The 23,352-nt window shown below is 46.3% G+C and overlaps 1 protein-coding gene across 2 annotated transcripts in view; it reads left to right on the top strand.

Annotated features, from left to right (window-relative positions):
• RGL1 (ral guanine nucleotide dissociation stimulator like 1) overlaps positions 1 to 23,352 on the top strand; it is a 104,981-nt gene that overhangs the window by 67,770 nt on the left and 13,859 nt on the right. Inside the window, exons 6-14 of one of the 2 annotated variants that reach the window (XM_080917861.1) lie at positions 780 to 898; positions 2,428 to 2,643; positions 5,935 to 6,038; positions 10,457 to 10,541; positions 14,796 to 14,885; positions 16,967 to 17,053; positions 18,425 to 18,457; positions 21,025 to 21,146; positions 22,745 to 22,834. In XM_080917861.1, the coding sequence (XP_080773987.1) occupies positions 780 to 898; positions 2,428 to 2,643; positions 5,935 to 6,038; positions 10,457 to 10,541; positions 14,796 to 14,885; positions 16,967 to 17,053; positions 18,425 to 18,457; positions 21,025 to 21,146; positions 22,745 to 22,834 (946 nt within the window). The remainder of the gene's footprint in view (positions 1 to 779; positions 899 to 2,427; positions 2,644 to 5,934; positions 6,039 to 10,456; positions 10,542 to 14,795; positions 14,886 to 16,966; positions 17,054 to 18,424; positions 18,458 to 21,024; positions 21,147 to 22,744; positions 22,835 to 23,352) is intronic. The other variant, XM_080917862.1, reaches the window with a different exon arrangement.

Below are 23,352 nucleotides of genomic sequence, written 5' to 3'. Positions count from 1 at the left end.
TCCCCGTCCCCAGAGGAAGTGCAGTGTTGACTGGAAGGGAGCAGGGAGGGTGGTGGGAATGAGGCTAGGAAACAGCTCAGGCCTGGGAGAAGACATCAGTGAGGAGACTTCAAACAGGAGGCTGGAGGCTCCCGGAGCCGGGCCCTTCCAGATGGGCAGTCATTTTCAAGGACTTCTTCAGGCTCTGACCTGTGTAACTTTCTGATGGGTGCGCAGCTGTATAGGCTTCCGGAGCCTTTACCTTCAATCTGTTGAACACGTTCGCACCCTCTGTGTGGAGGCCTGTGTGACAGCAGCCCTTTGATTTAGCAGCACTCAAGTCTGCTAAATACTGTTGAAAGTTCTATGGGTCTCCTCCACATCTGTGAAAGCCAGATGACCCGTCCTTCCTTACCAGACACTGGCTGGCCACCTGGTTCTCAGTGGCTCAACCATCAAGGGTCGCAGGGCTGGGGTGCGGGTATTAGCGGGATTAGTCTGGAAGTGATGATGGAGTTGGTGGGGGTTGAGATGAGGGCTGTGCTCAGCTTCCCCTCGGGAGTCTTTGCCTAGGCTAGCCTCTGAATGATTTCAGGGGATCGCTCAAGGCCTCTCTGAGCTTAGTAAGAACACGAGAACACACAGGATCGGGTCTCCGTTTTGCTTCAGTTCTTCGTGTTCACCTCTGCCTGTGGTTTTCTGAAGAGTTAGTCCCCGTCTTCCAGATTGAGAGGATAGCCTGGTGCTGTGAGCCAAGCCTTCCGAGGCCCCATGTGCTGACTGCTTCCCCATTGTGACAGATGGACTGGGCACCTCCTTCAGCCTGGAAGAGGAAGAGGAACTGGAGAGTGGAGGGTCAGCAGAATTCACCAGCTTCTCAGAGGACCTCGTGGCGGAACAGCTGACCTACATGGACGCAGTAGGTCTTCTTGCTGTGTCTCGGATGTGCCTCCACTTAAGACGTGGGGTGGTGACAGCGCCATTGGCCCAGGGAGGGGACTGTGGTACAATTCCTTCTGAGTCTTTGAGAGAGTCTGTCTGTACAAGGAGAGTTAAGGCTCTATGTGAATCACTGGTGTGAATAATTCAAGCCCCAGCTCTCCTTCAGCCCTGGGTGAAAGTGCATTTTCCTCAGGGCTCGGGTCACAGAGGGAAGTAAGAATTCTAATCCTAGTGAAACAGAATCTACCCTGTTCTGTGAGTATTTCTCTCCCTTCGGACTCATAAATATTTCAAGAGCTGAACTGTTTATTTGGAGGACTGTAAAGGGGTGAAAGCCCAAGTTGGGATGAAGGAAGCTCACGGAGTCCACATGTGACCATATCTGGCAGCCCGTCTCCATGTGAGCTTCCTGCATATTTGAATGTTGGCTGTTTCTCTGTGCTGTGCGCATTTGGTTTGCTAGTCCCATTTCGTAGCTTGGACTTTGCTGGAAAACATAGCCAAAAACTAGTAATTATCACAGTGGTTTTACTCTTCAGCACTGAACTTTTGTAGCATGTGAAATGGCCAGTTTCCATCCAATTGGAAAGCAAATAGAGTAGGGGAGGTAGACTGCGCAGTCTGTGTGGAATACCTGACGGTCACCTTTCCTAATACCAGCGTTCATACACCGTATGTTCAGTGTATAAACAAGAGTCCGATCAGCCTGATCAGCTGTTGTCCAGCTGCTAATATAAGGGAAAGATAAAGAAAATCTGACTTTCATTGCTTGAAGGAAAAGACCTGAAACCCAGACTTTAGGTCCCCCATTCTTCTGTGAGTATGTGAAGTTAATTTTTCCCCCTGTTAGTTTCTTTCTCTGCTTTGAAGAACGAGACCCGGTTGCTCTGGGAGATTGGCGTGTGTTATTCTTACCCAAGCTTCTTCCCAGGCGGCCCCAGATCATCTGTCCCCATGGCAGGCAGCTGCTGTTCTTGAGTGTCCAGGATTTTGGGGTTAAATGACCATTCCCAGTTTTCCTTTTTGATTAGTAGCACTGATCTTACCAGAGTTACTTGACTTTTGGGGCAGGGCGAGTAGATAAATATGTCTTTGATGATTTAAATTTTCTTTTGCTCATCTTTTTTCCCCCTCGGTTAGACAAATCTAAAAGATCATGTGGGAGTCTGGGTGTGGTGGCTCACACCTTAGATTCCAGCACTGGGTAGGCAGATACAGGCTGAGGCCGGTCTGGTATATGTAGCGACTTCTAGGATGGCCAGAACTACATAGAGAGCTCCTGTTTCAAGAAGCAAAAACAAAACAAGCAAACAAACAGACAAACAACACAGCACATGGGCCTCTCTGATCCAGTCACCGCTGATTTGTTTGTGTGTTAAGATGGAAACCATGTGGCAAGTCAAGCAGTGGCTTGTGCACTTACACACCACTGATTCCAGATGTTCCAGATGCCACGCTGCGTAAAGCACCTGCGTGTTCCTCATGTCCATCCCTCTTTTGTTTCAGCAACTATTCAAGAAAGTAGTACCTCACCACTGCCTGGGCTGCATTTGGTCTCAGCGGGATAAAAAAGAAAACAAACATTTGGCTCCTACGATCCGGGCCACCATCTCTCAGTTCAATACCCTCACCAAGTGTGTCGTTAGCACCATCCTGGGGAGCAAAGAACTCAAAACTCAGCAGCGAGCCAGAGTCATCCAGAAGTGGATCAACATTGCTCACGTAATTGTCTTTAACAAAACCTGTCGTTGTGTTTGGTAGATGACCTTCCTGACTGCAGGCATGAATTATGTTCTGCTGAGGCTCAGAATCTAGTCTCTTGGAGCCACCATTCCCACCCCACATGACTTGTGTCTAACACGGTGTAGAGAGAGTCACAGTCTCTAGCTCATTGTTCATCTATGTTGTGAGTTCCTAGTGTGTTCATGTTACAACATTACACTTTAGGGATGTAATAAGATGGACCACAACTGATTTAGCTGCACAGGAGCCAGACTCACTGAGTGACCTCACCCTATGCAGGACAGGGGTCAGCAATAGAAAATGAACAGAAATGAAGGAGGGAAAAGTTATCTCTGAGTTTCGTGATCAAAAAAGACAGTAGTGAGGCTGGAGAGATGGCTCAGTGGTTTAGAGCACTGACTGCTCTTCCAGAGGTCCTGAGTTCAAATCCCAGCAACCACATGGTGGCTCACAGTCATCTGTAATGGGATCTGATGCCCTCTTCTGGTGTGTCTTCAAATAGCAACCATATATATATATATATATATATATATACACACACACACACACACACACACATACACACATTTTTTATAAAAGCAAGAATGGCTATCACTTCATTGAAGAGTAGGATTTTAGGTTCTTGAATTTCTACGTTCTTGAAGATGAAAGTTTTCTTCTGGGTAAGAAGAAGCTACAGTGAGAAGGATTATGAGATTAGTTAATATATGAACACCTATTAGTCTATGTTCTGGGCCATAGCTGACCCTCAACCAGGACACATTCAGCTTCATGTCCCATTGGATGTATTTTTCCACCGTGCCTTGTTTATAGGACACAACACCCAAGTCTGTCACACTTTTGTATTGTTTTTGACCAAAGAGCAAAGCCACAATAGGTCCAGAGAAGTTGCCTTGCTTTGAATCTTTAAGATGCCTGTTTATTACCCCCTACAAGCTAGTATCTGCACGCGAGCGTGCGTGTGCAAGCACACATAAAGCAAGAAACAGAGGATGGACATTGTAAAGAACTCACTTTTCCACAAAAGTAACAGCAAGAGTTTTGAGGGAACGTGGTGCTGGCGCGGAGTGCCTCTTTCTTAGAAATTTAAGAATTTTTTTTTATCACAACACTTATGTCTCAAAAGTAAACGGTCTTCATGCCTCACATTTGCTGAACTACGTAGACAGCCTGAACGCAGCATCCCGGTGTGGGCAAAGTGACTCAGATCAGGACTTTCAGTTGAAGTTAAATATAGACGTGTGTTTACATGATAAGAAAACTCTGAGTAACTCCAGTGTATTCCGCATCGCATACAATGTGCACGAAGCCAAGAGGCCTTTGCCTTGATAGTACAGTGGGTTTCCCCCAATGTTGAATATGTTATGTCTCTTGAAATTGGGGAGAATAACTTCATAAAACTCGCAGGCGGCGCCCTGCCAAGATTTATGCTCCCTTCATTACTCATAGTTGATTTTTGTTGAAAAAAAGTTTGAAAAATGATATTAATTTTACGTAGAAACTATTTCTGACCGAATATGGGTGTGTACCCTTGGCTTGGCCCCTCCGCTGCAGTTTTGGATTTACACTGCATCTTTTGGAATATGCCTTCTTTTCTAGAAACAGGACTAGATGCTTCATGTGTTCCCGCAAGCCCTTAGCCTCAGCCTGTTACTGAATAATGTGTTCCATATGTTTATTACGGTGGACATGATATATTGGGGCCTGGGTGTCTCTATTTATTGCAAGTTTCCTGATTTTTAGAACATACTTTTGGGATGCTGAACCTTTGTTGAACCGTGCTGTCAGAGGGAGGTTTCCAGACAGCAGCAGGGCTACAACCCCCTCTCTACCCTGTCTCTCTTTCCTTCTCCCTTCCTCTCTGTCCTCCCCTCTTTCTTTCCCTCTCCCTCTGTTCCTTAATCATATTCTTCTCTGCCATTGCCCCCCCTTTCCTCTCTCCTTTTCCTCCCCCTCCTCCTTTCTGTCTTTTCTCTCCTCTGTCATTCTTATATCTCACCGTCCTCCTCCTCCCCTCCTCCCTCTCCCTCTCTTCCCCTCCCTCTCTCTCTCTGCCTCTGTTCTTCTTCTGTTTTCTTTTTAAATAAAGGGGCATCAAGACAATTTAAAAGACTGGGCATGACTTTTATGAAGTATATTAAAATTTACTCTGAAGACAACACTTCAGGTTATACAGGTTTGGTTGGCGTGCAAAATTTTGTCATGACAAATTGGAGAGTTCTGTTTTAACTTCATAGTCCAGATCAACATTGCTTAGAAAAATGATTCTTGAAGCAAGTTTGCCTTTTTGTCCAACCACTCTGGCACCTCTTGGCTGACATGTTCTGCATGAAGCCAAAGGTGCTCATCCAGTGTCTTCAGGTGTGGAAGGAACACTGCACTCCCGTGGACCTCTACAAAGCATCTGCTCTGACCTAGACAGACCCCAGGCCAGCCAACAATGGGATCCTTTCCCTGTTTTACCAGCCCTACTATCTGCAAACTTTCTGCCTCCGGGACCACTGACTGCCCACACTATGGGCTTGGCCCTTTGGGGTAGAGTGCTTTTAAGCATGGAGCCTTTCTTCTTGCTCAGAAAACGACACCCAGAACCTTTCCTGTCCTTTCTCTGTTTTGTTTCAAAACACTGCCAATACTGAATCTTATTTTTAAAAGCCCAAGCTATTTTGAAAGCATCGAAGTACCAAGGTGTTTCTGAATGTTTACGATCCTTGGACAAGCCAATTTGAAACCAGATGAATGTGGATAAAAATACTCCCCCCTTGGCTAAGACCGTGAAAGCTGAAGTTCAGCTTGTGGTGAATTTTTATTGCCAAGTTCTGTACACCTCTCGGGCCTCGAGCTCTTTGTACCACCCGAACTTACGGTGGCTGCTTCCCAGCCCACGCGGAAGGCCTGAAGGGCACAGTGATTCTCTACGTGTACTTCTAAGGCATGCGTACGCTATTTGCTGAAGAAAGCTGCACTCTCTGCATTGCCTTGTAGGCCCTCCTCGTGTGGTTTTTACTGGGAAAGCTGGAAACCATAAAACTGTAACAACAACGCAAAAGTATATTAGAGGGAAAAACAAGCTCATGGTGCCAAGACCTATAAAGTGTTTTGGTGACTGGGGTGGGAGGAAGGAGTCACTTTTTGATGTCCAGTATTTATACAGCTGCCTATCGGTGGTAAGAATTCATAGCAGCTGTAATACCTCTTACACCGGAAACCAGCAACCCACTGTAATACTGATGTTTAAATGCCTTTTATGTCTCCTCACTCCCCACACAGGAATGTAGAATCCTGAAGAATTTCTCCTCCTTGAGAGCCATCGTCTCCGCTCTTCAGTCCAATTCCATCTATCGGCTGAAAAAGGCCTGGGCTGCCGTCCCGAAGTGAGTTCCCCAGAGCCTGCTCTGTGCCGGCTGGGGTTATATGTTGCTGCTTCCGTACCATGGATCCTTACCGTCAGAGCACATATTATATGACGAGAGAAACATGTTTGAAACCCTCCGTGCGTTCCAGGAAGGCTGCCTTAATGAATTCCGAGGGTGGGCAGCTACAGAAACCACACTCACTCTCCGTGGATGCAGAGCCACGTTCACCAGCCTCTCAGCGACTTGGAGGGCTGCTCGTTATCTGGATCTGGAGGGATGAGGTTGTGGAGTGATGGCGTTGGACAGTTTACATGACTTCCGGCTATTTTTCAGCCTCATTCCAAAACCCTGAGCTGCGCCAGAGTGTGAGGGATAATGTGCACCATTAGGGTCTCAGTTTTTGAGGTTTGGTAGGAAGAGGTTGTGTCTACTTCCACTCCAGCATATTAAAATGTCTTAATGAGGGGAGGGGCTCCTTTCACGGCGCCTGACTGAGGTTGTTAACTACTAACATTTGGTGCTGTTTTCTCCTCATACTTCTCGGTCCAGCCTCTGGAATAATCAGCAACACAGAGATCTTACTCTGTCATTACGGTATTCCTTTAACGTCTGAAACTTGGCTTGTGCACCAGAGGTTTTTCTTTTTTCTTTTTCTTCTCCAAAGGAAGGGGCAGCTTGTACCCATTTTAGTTCAAATTTAGAAGCTGTCTTAGGTAGAGTCTCTACTGCCCTGATAAAACACGATGACCAAAGCAACTTAAGGAAGAAGGGGTCCATGTTGGTTTACAGTTCTAGGGCTGTAGGAGGCGTGGCAGTGGGAAGAGAAAGTGGCTGATCCCATCATATCTGCAGTCAGAAAGCAGATCACTGAGTTCTTGTACTGAAACTGGTTTCTCCTTTTTGTTCTGCTGAGGACTCCAGCCCGTGGGATGGTATGATTCACATTTAGGGTCAGGTCTTAGTTACTGCCCTACTGCTGTGAGGAGACACCACGATCAGAGCAATTTATAAAGGAAGGCATTTGACTGATCAGGTACTTGCTCACAGTGTCAGAGGATTAGTTTATGAACATAGCAGGGGGCATGGTGGCCAGCAGGTACAACACAGGAGAAGTAGCTAAGACGTTACTTCTTGACTGGCAGTCAGGGTTGAGGGAAGGAGACTGAGGCAGAGAGAGAAGCTAGATTTACCATGGGCTTTGAAACCTCCAAGCCCATCCCTAGTGACACCTCCTCCAAGGCCTCCCTCCTAATCCTTCCCCAGAGTTCAGCAAACAGGGAACCACCACAGGTGGGTTCCACCTCAACCAAATAATACATTCTCTCTCTCTCTCTTTTTTTTACAGACATAATTGGAGATAGATTTTCATGGTGATTTTTTTTTAAACATTTTTATTGGATATTCTCTGTATTTACATTACAAATGTTATTCCATTCCCCCCTCCCTTCCCCTCCCCTTCACCTTGCTTCCATGAAGAGGCTTGCATTCCCAACGTCCCACTCCCACCTCAGTGCGTAGGCATTCCCTACACTGGGAAAAAGAGCCTTCACTAACCAAAGGTCTCTCCTCCCATTGATGCCAGACAGTTCTCTCCTCTGCTACATATGCAACTGGAGCCGTAGGTCTCTCCGTGTGTGTCCATTGATTGGTGTTTTAGTCGCTGGGAGTTGTGGAGGGTTTGTTTGGTTGACATTATTATTCTTCCCATGGGGTTGGAAACCTTTCAACTCAACTTCTTCAGTCCTTTCTCTAGCTCCTTCATGCTCAGTCCCACGGTTACCTGCAAGCATCCTCATCTCTATCAGCATGGCTCTGGCAGAGCTTCTCAGGAGACATGTATATCAAGCTCCTGCCAGTAAGCACTTCTTGGCATCAGCAAATAGTGACCAGGTTTGGGGACTGCATATGGGATGGATCCCCAGGTGAGGAAGTCTCTGGGTAATCTTTTTTTCAGTTCCTGATCCTCTTTTTGTTCCTGTATTTCTTCCTGTATTTTGTTCTGCTTTCTAAGAAGGACTGAGACATCCACATTCTGGCCTTCCTTCTTTTCGAGCTTCATAAGTTCTGTGAATTGTTTCTTGGGTATTCCTAGCTTTTTAGGCTACTATCCACATGTCAGTGAGTGCATACCATGTATGTTCTTTTGTGACTGGGTTACCTCACTCAGGATGATAGCTTCTAGTTCCATCCATTTGCCTAAGAATTTCATGAAGTCATTGTTTCTAATAGCTGAGTAAGGGCTCCATTGTGTAAATGTACCACAATTTTTGTATCCATTCCTCTTTTGAAGGACATTTGGGTCCTTTCCAGCTTCTGGCTATTATAAATAAGGCTGCTATGAACATGGTGGAACATGTGTCCTTGTTATAGGTTGGAGCATCTTTTGGGTGTATGCCCAGAAGTGGAATAGCTGGGTCCTCAGGTAGTACTATGTTCAATTTTCTGAGGAACCGCCGGACTGTTTTCCAGAGTGGTTGTACCAGCTTACAACCCAACCAACAGTGGAGGAGTGTTCTTTTTCTTTCTCCACATTCTTGCCAGCATCTACTGTCATTTGAGTTTTTGATCTTAGCCATTCTGAATGGTGTGAGGTGGAATCTCAGGGTTGTTTTGGTTTTTATTTTCCTGATGACTAGGTATGTTGAGCATTTCTTTAGGTGCTTCTCAGCTATTTGATATTCCTCAGTTGAGAATTCATTGTTTAGCTCTTGTACCCCAGTTTTTAATAGGACTATTTTATTCTCTAGAGTCTAACTTCTTGAGTTCTTTGTATATATTGGATACTAGCCCTCTATCAGATGCAGGATTGGTAAAGATATTTTCCCAATCTGTTGGTTGCCGTTTTGTTCTATTGACAGTATCCTTTGTCTTACAGAAGCTTTGCAATTGTATGAGGTCTATTTGTCAATTCTTGATCCTAGTGCATAAGCCACTGGTGTTCTGTTCAGGAAAATTTCCCCTGTGCCTGTGTGACCTCAAGCATGGGCTCAGCAAATGCAGCCTTTTCTTTCATGACTCCCACTCTTGTTTCTCTTCTTTTCTCCTTTTTTATGATATTCAGTAATGCAGGTCACTCTGTAGGAGAGAGATGAGTTGATAAATTTTCCTCTGAACATACATTTGATGAAAGATATGGGTCCTAAGGAGTCATTAGTTGGCAGTTGATATCAACCCTCATTACTGTTTCCCATAAGCAGAGGAACAGTCGGATGTAAAATTCAGGCAGGCATGGTGCAGGAGGAGCTGAGAGTTCTGCATCTTGATCTGAAGGCTGCTAGCAGAATATTCACTTCTAGGCAGCTAGGATGAGGGTCTTATAACCCACCCCCACAGTGACACACCAATCCAACAGGGCTGCACCTTCTAAAAGTGCCACCTCTCCTTGGGTATGCAAACCATCACAGTTGTCAAAGAGAAGATCCATTCTTCTCTATTCACCATTTTCATCATGATCTACAATTCTAGCTTTCAGCAAACAGAGGCTACCTACCTACTTTATTTCTATTGAAATACTTTAATAATTAAGTTTTTAATTATCTTTCTCCAAAGCAGAAATAGTTTTATGGTTTTGTTGCACAAATAATATTATACTCATTAAAATGCAAATAAGTCTTAGCAATGGCATTTTATGATAATGACGATGTTGCATATGTGGAGATTTGGTTGCTAATCATTTGTGGCCTTTAGAATCATCCATTCATTGGCTGTGGAGAGAGGTGTGCACAGGCAAGCAGGGTGCTCCTGAGGGGCAGTGCATAGAGAGGAGCCAGAACCCTACAGGTGCTTCACTGTGTCATCCGGCAACAGGTTTCCTATGTACAGAGGGAAACATTAAAATCTGAAAGTTAAGCAACTTGTCCAGGAACATTAGGGAGGTAGTGAGGTGAGGTTTGAACCCATCCACCATGGCTGTAGAACCATGATGGGGCCACCCTGACTCTGAGAGTAAGAACTCTGGCCCAGGATGCCAAACATTTGGGTTCCGTATCTGCAGCTCTCAACAGTTAGCAGTGAGAATAGGGCAAGCTCTTGGCCATAACCTCTTTCTCTCTACAATTAGGTGTCTGTCCAAGGTGACTGACCTTTGCAGGACTATGTGTATATTACTAGGATAAATGCTTTTTAAACTTAATTAAGGAAGCATCACTCTAGAACTAAGGAAGCATCACTCTAGAACCTGATGCTCCAAGTAAATCATACTTTTTTAAAATTAAATAGGCATCATTAGAAAAATTCCTCCTATCTTTCTGGTGCCCCTGTTGGTCTTTTACAAAGTTATGCACGGGAAGACACTCATCAGCTCAATCTGTGCAGCATGACCCGAGTCCTGAGAGCCAAACAGTCTTTCCAGGCAGCAAGTACTGAAGACAGCTACGCTGCCGTGTTGGAGTTCCTGTGTCTCTGTTGTTTATTTTTCCTTCATCCTTTCTTCATAGGGACAGGATGCTGATGTTTGAAGAACTTTCAGATATCTTCTCTGATCATAATAACCATCTAACCAGTCGGGAACTACTCATGAAGGTGAGGATCCTAGGGGGCCCCAGGTGACGGAGACGATCAGCTTAAAGTTCCTTCAGCCTCCTGGGAGGCAGAATTTTTATCTCATACAGAATCTGGGAAACTTGGGAGTGAGAAAATACTGAGCCCACTTGAGCTTTTCTCCTTCTCACCCACACAATTGGACATCAAAACCTGGGTTCAAATGTGTATGTGTTCAACAAGCAGATATTCAGTGCCATCGGTTGTGTGGATGTGAGGCCTTAGGTTATTTCCCTTCTCAGCAGCACAGCTCTTACAACGGCAGAGGCCAGCCTGCAGGTCCACACCCTTTGTTTGGACCAAATGGCACAATGTTTTTTCAGTTGGCAATGTTTAGTGGACACCAGATCAGTGGGGACTCCCGAGCCTGCTGGGCAAAGGAATAGCCTGAGTCATTCTACTCCTTTAGAAATGTGTTGAGTGCCTAGTGTTTATGAAACATTGAACTAGTCCTTAGAAATATGGAGGTTGATAACAGCCTCTGTGTCCAGGAGTTCTCTCATAGTTGATGACTGTGGGCACGTTAAAATAATTACTCACATAATGACAAATAACTTTATGCACAATCGGTTAGTACAGGCTAGTTACTATCCTCACAGTTTCTACCATCTGCATTTCTTGTCTTTTTTATACCTAGCTAAGGCCCATAGGTAAATGGAGCATGCCTGTAATTCCTAAGGTCCACACCCAACATCAAGTATAGCTGAACTGTGACACCAACTTAGGGACAATCAGAGGCCCATTCCTTGTTTTCCCAATGCTTGGTATAGTTCCTTGCATGAACTATACATCCAGAAGACATTGTTGGACTGCACCAATCACTGGATTTGTCATTCACATAACTTTGTCTTTTTCCTGCTCCGGTTCCTTCTGGGAGCAGCTGAGATTGGTGGGCAGTGTGCCCTGGTGTCTGAGGAACTGCACACTAAGCACACAGCGATTCCTGGTGTTATGTTGCCCCTTGTTTCGCATCTTTCTGGATTTGCAGACTTTAAATGGAAACCCATCTGGCTGGAAGGACCTGGCTTAGTGGCCTCCCAGTCTGCAGCACAAAGCTAGACCAACTGGAGCCGCACACCGAAATCCCAATAGCCCGGCGTCATCCTCCACAGGCACATAAATTGAACTGAGTGCAGCTCATTGCCTGGTGACGGTCTTCTGGCTGAAACCTTAGAGGCAAAGCTATATCTAGACATTAAAGATCCCATAAACCTTTCTGAAATGGAGACATCCACCTCAGTACTCTAAGTAAAATGTCATATAAGGCTCAAATCCCCAGGAACTGAGAACCTTGGCGATGAGTCGAGGTGGCCTGTGCATTGTCATGAGTGCCGGTGGAATGCTGCGGGCGGTCTGTGTGTGCACAGACCCCTCTCCTCTCCTCCCTGTTGATCATTATTCATGCGAACTGTGTAGTTCTGGGCGTAACTCCTCAGCACAGTTGTAGATGACATCAAGGTACTTACGTTCTCAGAATAAGCACTGGGGAAACTACCGACCTGTCTCTAATGTGTCTCCTACACTGACTGATAGCTGTGGAATGTGGGATGTGAATGTGCCGCTTCTCTAGTACTACGGCCCAGGCAGCAGAGTAATCAGCAAACATTTGTGCTGTTCCTTCTAACTGTTAAAAATGATTTTTTTAAAATTCCTTTTCAAAGTCTGACTTAAATTTATTATAACCTTGCGATTTCGGAAACCTGGAATAATTCCGAATCTTTGACTCTGTAGATTTCAAACCAATAGGAGAACAGAATACCATCAAATCTTGGTTCTTGTCCCTCTTGGTAGATGACAGGTGTCCCTGGCTGCAATAGTGTAAGGCATGTCTAAACACCCACAAGAGTCTGGCTCCGGTGGAAAGGAGTGGCCAGTGAGGTACTATCAAGGTTGGAGCAAGGGCATTCACACTGTGAAGACCCATCCAAACACAAGTTTCCAGTAGCTTCCAAGCTGCAGTTTAACCATCATATCTTAAAATCCAGCCATCACCCAGGAGCCAGTCATCGAGACCTACTATAAGTCTCTGAGGCATGGGAACAACAGAAGGCACCTGGATTCTGCAAAAGCAGAGACAAAGCAAGACAATGGGAGAAACTTGCCTAGGGAGAAGGTCAGAGGTCAGAGAGCGCAGGAGGAACAGGGATCCATGTGAGAGCTTGGAGGAAGCACCGGGAGAAATTTAGAATTCGTCAACACAGAGATGATTGAAGTCACTTCCTGTGATAAGTCTGTGGGAAAACAAAATGGCTTGAGAAGCAGGAAGAGGAAGCAGAAAGAGTAGCGAGGAGTGTGAACAGCAAAGGAGGCAGGAGGAAAAGAGCCAGGGTGGTGAGCTGCGGGCCACAGAAGCGCAGGACAGCTCAACGGTTTCTGTGGTGGGGTGGTGGTGTAAGGAGTTTCAGGCCACAGAGGGAATCATTGCGAATTTTGGATTTGCATTGGGAAGAGCCAGCAACAAGGAGTCACCTCTTCTTTCTTCATCCTTTTCTTTTTCTTCTATCAGCATTTTACTGTGCAAATAGCCTTGAGTTCATGGTGTGCCCCAGGCTGGCCTTGAACTCAGGATCCCCCCTGCCTTGACCTCCCAAGAGTTCAGATTATAGGAATGCACTGTGCATGGTTGACTCCTCGGGTCTGAACGCTGCAGGCAGGGATGGAATCCCATTCTCATGAAACCAGTCATGAAATCAACAAACTTTGCTCCTTGTCTCTGGCCTTTTACTCCCCTGCTCAAAGGATCAAGTCCTCAGTGCTCCTTAAGATCCCTCTGCTGCCTTATGATTCTTGGGTTTTAACATTTTTAGAAGTCCCTACTAAGAATTTTAAGTAAGCCTGGCATGGAGGAACCACTTTTAGTCCCAGCACTTGGGAGTCAGAGGCAGGCAACTCTCTATGTAGCAAGTTCTAGGCTAGCCAGAGCTACATTGTTAAACTCTGTTTTAAAAAAAGGAGGAGAAAGAGTATGAAGAGAAGGAAAAAGAAGAGGAGGAGGAGAAGAATTGTTTTAGATAAATGCATAATAGTTTGTAGCCCTTTCTCCCTCCTCTCGTTGAGGTTCTGGAAGAAGTTATACACTAGGAAGAGGTGGATGTTTGTCTTCATGTCGGGCAGAGTTGATTTTTCACTGCAAACTAGATCCAAAAGGTCTGGGAGCTCTCGCAGCCACCTGGCACAGGAAGTAGCACTAGCTTCCTGTCATGTGTCCCCAAGAAAACTGTGGAATGTCACCTGTGCTAGAGACGTCTGAGACTGGACTCTGTCCCCAGTGGCATTCCCCAGCCGGGATCACAGCTGGTTACCGATAGAATGCATTGATGAATTGGCTTCATTTAGTCAGCCCCTAACACCCAGAAGGGTTCCTTTTGTAATTGTACGATGATGTAAGGTCACATGCTAAGGTCATGTGATACCCTTCCCCTGGGAGAAACTGACTAAGGAAAAACAAACATAGAGGTTATACTGAATTGTGAAATTGCCGTCCATTCAAGCAGTTCCTGGAAAATAAGAAGTTAACAAGACCCTGAAACCACAAAACTGAAACATTTTATGTTCAGTCAGCAAACCCATGATTAGTTGTTATGTCGAAGCTGGGTTCTTGTTCCAGGCAGCAAGTGGGGAACATGGGGGGCCATCTGTCCTCAGGCCTCAAGAGGAAGGGTAGACTTGTTAAGAGTTCCAAACGGGGGAGGCATCAGGACTAAGGGAAACCCACAAATGGCTCACCTTTCATTAATCAAGATGTACTCCAGCACTGGACTTCCTCAAGGCCTCGCTGTGTAAAGGTTTCACTTAGCTAAGCAATACCACACAGTGGCCTTCCTTCAGAGAACGCTGGCGCATTCATTCCAGGCCAAGATAACAAAGTCATAAAATGTGCAGGAAGAAAGCTTCAGCTTTACGATATAAGATTACTTTGCATGAAAACCAAGATGAGCAAATATATATCTTCCCATTTTGGGAATTGCTGACCTTCTGGTGGTGGTGGACATTCTAGTCAGATTGGGGACTCTGCTTTTACAGAGTCGATAGAGACCAAGATCATCCCAGAGCGCCACATGTACAGGCTGCAGCAGGGCCCCTGTGCACAGCCATAACTCAGCCTGGGCCTGCAGGAGGCCAGCATGGCATCTTGGGACACAGGAAGAGACTGTATTGTAGAACCCAGGTAGAGATGCCTTTCCTTCTCTCAGGACTGGTCTCCTTCATGACCTTCCTCTGTGCCCTGTTCCTTAGGAAGGAACCTCCAAATTTGCAAACCTGGACAGCAGTGTGAAAGAAAACCAGAAGCGGACCCAGAGGCGCTTGCAGCTGCAGAAGGACATGGTACGTCTGCCAGCTGGAGAGAGGCCTGTGCACCTCTGGGCGGCTGGCTCACAGCATCAGCATATTCCTTCTGTGGGGTGCCCACACTTGTCAGAAGGCTGTTCCGTTCTGCGCCTAATCTGTTCTTAGCCTGGGAGGTCTTTAGCAAAAGTGTTAGACCCAGCAGAAAATGAACACCTAGAGTTACAAATTCAGCAGACAACCAGCTGTTGATGGAGAAGTGTTCAGTGGGGTATCTCCATCCTCCTGACACACACACACACACACACAGGGTGGAGGAGGGAGGGAGTGAGAGAACATGCAGATGTTGGTGGAGGTATCTCCATGCTCCTGATGTCTCCACCCACTTTCACTTGCTTGCTGCCGCCATCTTGGTAAGAAGCCTCCTAGGCTCTGTATGTCTGTCAGCTTTGGGGATGAAGTGGCCAAGGAAACACATTGTCTCCCATTAGGAAGATTTGGTCTTTGCATGTAGAGAACATCATTCCCTTTTGCTTCCCACCTCTGATCATTGCCCAGTCTCCTGAATATTCTGGGTCCTAACCGGATCTTGTCACATCCCAGAGAAAACCATGCGTCCTTTCTGAAAGCAGCCTTCTGACAATAAAGCAGTTGCTATCATCTTCACCCCGTCCTTAAGTCCCAACTTTTAGCATAGGGTATGGGGACAGAAGAGGACAATTCTCATCCTTGCCTGGAGAGAACTTTCCTTGAGGGTGGATATATCATAGCGATGTTTGTGAGAGCTGAAACTCTCCTGTAACCTAAAGCTGATCTAACTCAAAGTGTTTCCAACTTTTTGGTTGTTCAAAGACAGTTAAAAATAGCTGCTACTGAGGGAGGGTAGAGATGATTTTAGTTCAGGATGCGACCTTGCACACACAACAGAGAAGGGCAAACTAAACTGCGCTGACAGTGAGTTTCCGAAGGACAGAGTCCTGTGTGGACTGGCCGAGAACACGGCCCTCCTTGCGCCAGGAGGCCTGGTATTGTCCTGGTTCCTGCCGGTTTCCCAAAGTATCTGCACATATGAGAAGGGATCCGTGCGCCACTCCATCCCCCCCATTTATCTTTCTGGAAGAATGCGTGTGCCTCAGTGGCCTTGTGGAGAACAGAGACTCACAGGAGATGAGGTTAAAAAATCTATTCATTTCTGCCACTTTTCACATTGTCTAAAGTGGTGCTGTACAACAGACAATCCTAAGAAAGGCACACAGACGCAACCCTGCCAGCTGAAGTCTGGACTTCACTTGGAGTCCACCTGTCTGTTCTCAGATCCAAGTCTAGCATACCAATAGCACATAGATGTCTCAATGTTCCAGTCACTCGTGGTCCTTGGCAGCTTCAGAGTCTTGACTTGTTTGTCTTGACCACCACAGTCATCAAGTCACCTCAGTGTCCCGTAGGACATCCACAGTCTGGGCCTGTGTGTGTCTTCAGTGATTAAACTGGGGTCATACCTGTTTGGAAAGAATTTCACAGAGATGACTTTCCCCTCTTCTCACATTCTTTGAAGGAGTTCTGAGGTGTCTGTGTGGCATCTGCTGTCACATCGACGGTGCTGAGACCACCCACCATTGATGTGGTTAAAGAGAAGTTTGCCAGATTAACCTGCCTAACGTCACTGTTCTCTCTGTCTTTCTGATGGCCAATCATTCACAGTGATGCCCCCCACACTTGACAGCCTGGACTCCTTCGCTCATCAGGAAGCCCTCCTCTGAGTGATGCTGAGGCTGAGGCTCTCGGGGCACTCCAAACAGCTAGAAGTGTCTACACACACTAGAGAGCAGCCCGCATACCAGGGCCTAAGCGCAGTAGACCCCACGGTGAACACACTGCACGCAGTGTGGTCTACTGGTTCACACTTGGAGGTTGCTTTTCCTGAATGAAAGTTAGACACTGGGTCATGCAGTTTCTGTCCTGTGTGTGTAGGCTTTAAAGCAATTTCAGTCCTGCAAGAGACACTAGCGATTCCAAATCAGTCTCATCCAGGAGCATTTTCTCTGGTGTGTGTGTGTGTGTTGTGAAGCCTTTAACGTTTCGGTGACAGTGAAGACAGTCCTGCTCTGCCTCCTCTTCAGGGTGTGATGCAGGGCACCGTGCCTTACCTCGGCACCTTCCTGACAGACCTGACCATGCTGGACACTGCCCTTCAGGACTACATTGAGGTAGGTTCTCTGCAGTTAGTGGAGCTAGGCCTGTAGCCTTCTTCCTGGCTGCGTGGGAAAGAAGCGTGTGTCTCTTAGGATCTGCTGAGAGCCCACAATACACATGACTGGGTGGTAACAAAACAAAACAAACACCAGAAGGCGCAGAGATGTCACAAAGCACAGCTCATGCGAGCAGCAGCAGTGGTTAGGAATGGCAGCAGGTGGGCAGAAATGGCCGGAAGGTAAGGGACGTTAGCTCGATGATAGAGCAAGGTTAGCTACACACACACACACACACACACACACACACACACACACACACACACACACGACTGCACTGCCTGCTGAGGAGGGGGGGTCCGAGCATCGGCGACACAGATGGATTCAGGGGTGGATGAGACAGATTAATGGATTTTCAAGTAGGTTCCCCTCATTCCGTTGTATACGGATCCTGTCGCTGCTGCCTGCTCAGGAGTGGATCATTGGACCCACATCAGGAAAGACATAAAATCCACTCACACAAGTAGACTGGTAATAGTAGCAATAAAATGTCAATTAGAAAAGGAGTTGATATTTGAAAGGAGATTTGAATGTAATTTATAGGATTCGGCTTCTAAATCAGAGCACTTGCCTCTCATGTCCGGATCCTGTCGATGGTAAACAAGCATAAGTCACAGGAAAAAAACCCCAACACAACACTGTACCAAACAGGCAGCCTACATCGTCACCCATCACCAGTTCCCCTGTGAAACCCACTGCGCGTGTGCTGTAGCTACAAAGGGAAGCTGTCTTACACACTCCCTGGGTTATTTAGGTGGTATAGACATGCCCGTTCATTTTGCATTTCCCAAGCTCATGTCTCTTCACACCCTCTGCCTCAGCTTATCCCGGGGACTCCCATCAGGGCTGAGAAACTGCAGGGAGTGAGCAAATGCTGAGGAATCGAATTTACCCCCTGAGAGGGATGGTGGTGATGAAGAATTGAAACTTAATGTCCACGATGCTGCTGAGAAGTGACTTCCCTTATGATAAATCGCTGGCGATTTGGCTTCCAGCGTGTGTCGGTGGCCATCTGTCTTTGTTGTGTGGCCGAAGGACAAGCGGAGCGGGTTGTTCGCTCCTCACTAGCTTGGCAAATGTGTCTGGTCTGACTCACAGTGCTTTCATCATTCCTACTGTGGTTGGGTTCAGACATATTAGGAGATGCTCCATCCTAAATAAAGGGACATTTTTCTCCAAGAAAAGGACGGTTGCCTTGCTCTAGAGTCGCCGAGATTGTAAGAACATTAGTAATTACGGCTTTCTCATCTCTTTACCCTGTTCACTGTGATCCAACAGCACGTGGCTCTGCAGTTGGGTTGCTTACATTCTTCCAAACATTTCTTTCAGGGCGGACTGATCAACTTTGAGAAAAGAAGAAGGGTAAGTACAACCCTCAGCTGCACTTTGCCATTTTATTATTTCACCTGAAAAACCGAAAGACACGGAGACAGGGTGTGAAAAATAATACCCGCTGAACATTTTAAAACATACCATTACGTTGGCATCACGTTGAACATTCCTACACATTCCTCCACAGGAGCCCAGCTGGCTCTTCCCCTAACCCTCAGTCAGAAGTGAGGACAGAAGAGATCAAGGACTGGCTCACAGTAAGCTGGCAACAAGCCAGAGTTCAAATGTAGTCCTTCGGCAGATCTCTTTAATAGAGTGAAGGCAGTGCAGAGCCGGGGACACCTCCATGGGAGGGCATGTGGCTGGCACTCAACGAGGCCTTGTATCTGATCCTTAATACAGAAAGAGACAGAGAGATTTTGAGAGATTTCTCCCTCATCGCCTTCTTCACAGCTACGTTTACAAATACAGGGTTTCTTCATAGTTATTAGCCATATGTTATGCACATTAAAACCACTGCTGAGAATATATTTGGAATATTCTTCTACAAAAAAGTATGTGAAACAGTTCATGCATTGGGTAGCTTGTTTTAGTCATTACGTAGCAAATACGTATTCCAAAATACCACGTTGTACACACCTTGTGTGTGCTCATGTGCAGGTAAATTAAATTTAATTAAAAAATTAAATTTAAAACCAAAACAACAAAAACCCCCAAGTTTACTTAAGAAGTTTCTAAAAGTGAATGACATTAACAAAACGACCACGCCTGTGGGTCTGTCTGGGAGAGGAAAGGACATGGCGTCCTTACTAGAAGTAGGTGATTATCTTTTATCTTACCTGTCAGTATAGGAAGGGTGTTCTATATCAAACCTGCTCCTTCTGGGATAGAGTGGTTCTGCAATATGTTTGTTAGTTTTATAATTTACTTTTATCTTATATACATTGGTGCTCTGCCTACATGTGTGAGGGAGTCAGGTCCCCTGAAACAAGTTATAGACATCTGTGAGCTGCCATGTGGTTGCTGGGAATTGAACTCAGGACCTCTAGAAGAGTAGCCAGTACTCTTAACCACTGAGCCATCTCTCCAGCCTCCTGAACTGTGTTTTCTTTTCTAAGTGTGAATTTTGCTATAATTTTGTGTCACATGGACATGAGATAGGCACTTGAGGGTTTGGAAGGAAAGCGAGTGAGTGTGGTGACTCCCTGCAGGGTCTCACTGTCCTTTACCCGGCTGTCCATCCACCCACACTCCCAGCACTGGTTGGTTGTTCCTGACCAGGGAGTTTGGGAACTTGTGCTGTGGAAAACCAGAGGTCTACTCTCATGAAGCCTACAGGCTAGGAGGGAGACAGGCAGATGAGCAGGCAGCCATAATATATCTGTACAAGCTCAGAGCAGAGGTGGGGAGACTTTCTTAGAGAAGCAAACGGGGGGCTGAGTCTAGTCTGAGCCTATGAGGCCAGGGAAACATGAAGGAACAAAGACCGTCATGCAGACACCGGGCAGAGAAGCTAGCTGGGTAGACTCCACAGCAACAGGATACCAGCATGAACCAGCCGGAGCTTTCTGTCCCTCATCCACTGAACCTCCTGTGGCGTGTGGTAAATATTCTGAGTTAGCACTGGGATGAGACCACTGATTCAAAGACAGGGACAACAACTCTGCCAGCTCTCCAGTTGCGTCTGTCCCATCCTGTTAGGCTCCCACAGTGCACTGCCTATGGTCCTTTAATATCAGCATAAGCCTGGATACTACCCTCTTTCCTTTTAAGACAGAGAAGTTACAGAGTTTAAGTGTGAAGCCGACAGCTACAGTTTGTCATGACTGTGACATTAGAAAGGGACCTGGAACATGTGAAGAGCTATACGTAATTTGGGGCATAATTATGTCCTTGCTTCTCTTGCAAGCTTTCGAAGGTTTAGTTAGATGGTTTACTGGAGTAGTAAAAACCCAAGGATTTGGAAAACCTAAACATTCAGCTTTATGAGACCCTGGACTGTTTAGACTGTCATGTCCCAGCATGGATTTATTGAGGAGAAAGAGCTGGAGAAGGCACAAGATACAAGAGCCGTGAGCTTTGACTCATTTCTCTTTTTCTTAAAATAAGAAATAGAAGTAGAAAAAAAGTTTGGGTTTTTCTTTGTTGTTGTTTTACATATTTCATGATCTTATATTTAAAAAAAAAATTCAAGAATGGAAGCAGGAAGGAAGGTGCCATTATGAATTGAGTTGGTGACCAATGAGTTGGCTTCCTTGGGTGGCTTGTTTTATCTATATGCACTCTTTCTTCAAGGAGAAGAGAGGGTCGAGAACGGAAGCATACACGGACTTAAGGAGCTCAAGTGATGCATATTTTAAATTTTAGTTTTGTTTGTGCTGGGAATTAAAACCAGGGCATTATGTAAACACCAGGCAGGCCCTCTACCCTTGACCTGTATCCCACCCCGAAAGACTTACTCATTGACTCTCTAAGGCAGCCGAATTGCAGTCTTCTTCAGTGGCTTTCTCCATACATCACGGTTACAGTTCCACATCAAAAAGCTTTACATTTGCTTCACCCTATTATTCAGTCTCCCGGTTTTCTGTCCACTCTAGGAATTTGAAGTGATCGCCCAGATAAAGCTCCTTCAGTCAGCCTGCAACAGCTACTGCATGAGCCCAGACCCGAAGTTCATCCAGTGGTTCCAGAGGCAGCAGCTTCTAACAGAGGAGGAGAGGTAGGCAGACCTATCTGTCACCTGTCCTGGGCAATGGTGGTCCCGGAAAGAGGCGTGTAGTGGCCAGGACCTCGCTGGGTCTGTTGGACAGTTCTTGGGTGGCTGTTGTAGGGTCTGAAATAGAGTGAAGATCTGTGGACCTATGAGCAGGGGCAGGTCACTGGCCAGGAAGTGCTGGGGCATCAGGAAGATTGGCAGATATTACCACGGAGGCTGGGCAGGGAGATACCACCAGAAGAGCTAGAGAAGAACTTTCCAGACAGAGCAAGATTGGGGCATGAGTAAAGGCCTGGAGTTCTGACAGCCTGGGTGTGTGGAGGCCAGTGATGCCTCTGGTATGGCTGGGGCAGAGGACAGAGCTTTCAAAACATTGGCTGATGTGCAAAGAAAGGCACACTGATTCCAGGGCTTGGATACTGGCCCAGTGAGTTCCGACCTTCCCTCTAGTCTGGTGGTTGTCAGATTAGACTGTGGGCCATATGTGGCCCGCTGCCTGCTTTCACATTCTTAAGTGGCAGAAGGAAAAAATAAAAGAATATGGCATTGAGAAGTAGCCATTTGAAATTCAAATTTCAGGATTCATAAATAACGCTCTAATGGAGTACAGCCTACTCATTTACAGCCATGGTTGCTCTCATGCGGTAAAGACAGGTCACATGGCCCACAGCCTAAAATACTATCTCTCCATGATTCAGAGGAAGTTTGCTGATGCCTGAGGTAGACCTGAGATTTTCTTTGAAGATTTATCATAAAGAAGAGGGAAATAAACAGCCAATAAGTATTTGCCATTTTGAGACTTGGATGCTTTGAGGGGTACTATAACTAGTCATGACAGGTCAGCCTGGCTACTCCCTAACTTTGAGATGCTGGAGTGACGGCGTCATGACCACATACCTCCCCAGCCTGCACCTGTGCTAGCTACAGCCTCAGGCTCCCACAAGAGACTCCAAAGTACAAACTCCTCTGGTGGCTGGATCAGTTAGCATTCGATATCTGGAGCAGGGCTATTTTTAATTGAGGCAGTTTGGGCCATTAGAGCTAATGTCAGTAACTATATATATATTTTTTATAACTAATATAATTCATATGTCTATTCCCCAAAGGTTAGATGTTTACAAAAGCACCTTCTTTGGCTTTTCTAACATAATGTTAGAAAACAACATAATGTGTCTATGGACACAGTCACATAGCGAGGAGGAAGCAGAAAGGGCGGGGTGATCCATAGAGGGAAGGTGGCTGTCCCCACTCCACCGTCCCTCCAGCCCTGGGGTGGGATGGGAATGATCGAGGGGCAGGCTGCTGTCGGCTTCAGCTCTTGCCAGTGTCACACGTCCTCATGTTGAAGCCTGCAGAGCTGAACAGGCTCTGTCCATCTGTCCATCTGTCTGTGAACAGAGGAGGGGAGGTACGCACTGTATAATTATCAAACGTGGCCATCAGCAAGCTCCCACTGATCCTCGGTGCCAGGACTCCACAGTCCACAGCTTTACTTTGGACATGCAGAACCTTCCTCTAAATCCAGTATTCCAATAAATCACATGAGTCAGGAATCTGTTCTGTGCTTAAATACTGACCTCAGACCTCCCCGTCTTTCTCAGCTATGCCCTCTCCTGTGAGATTGAAGCTGCTGCCGACGCCAACACCACTTCCCCTAAGCCTCGGAAGAGCATGGTGAAGAGGCTGAGCCTGTGAGTCCCCCTCCCCCTTCACAGCTCTGAATGCTCACTTAAAGGGTGCATTTTCTGTCCTGCACTCAAGCGGCTCATTAGGTCCATCCATCCCTCCCCCGGACACTCTGGTGACAGTCTTGCTGTCAGCTGTCTGTCCTCCTGTCCCAACAGTTCATTCTCCACTCAATAGCCTGGTGACCCATTGAACAATAGATTATACCACTTTTAAAAAACACCAATGGTTTTATTTTGAAATAAAGTCTCAACTCTAGAGGTCCTAGTTTACTCGGCCTTATGGGATCTACTCCCAACCTTCTCTCACTTACAGAAGTTGCTCTGGTTCACCAAGACTCACCACGCCAGTCTTCTAGCCAAACCTTAAAACGCACCAGGCTGTCGCCTGCTCAGGGCCTTCACAGTAGCCCTTCCGATGGCTGGAAATGGCCTTCTTTTTCCTGACCAGCTTCCTCCGATGTTGTCCAGAATGCGTTGTCCTGAGAGATGTGGTGGTGGGCTCTCCTCTGTTCATTTCACTC

This window comes from Micromys minutus (assembly GCF_963924665.1).
Source record: "Micromys minutus genome assembly, chromosome: 6".
In the NCBI taxonomy this organism is placed as follows: Eukaryota; Metazoa; Chordata; class Mammalia; order Rodentia; family Muridae; genus Micromys; species Micromys minutus.
The sequence above is the reverse complement of the archived record's forward strand: the minus strand, read 5'-3'. Positions and strand labels throughout refer to the sequence as shown.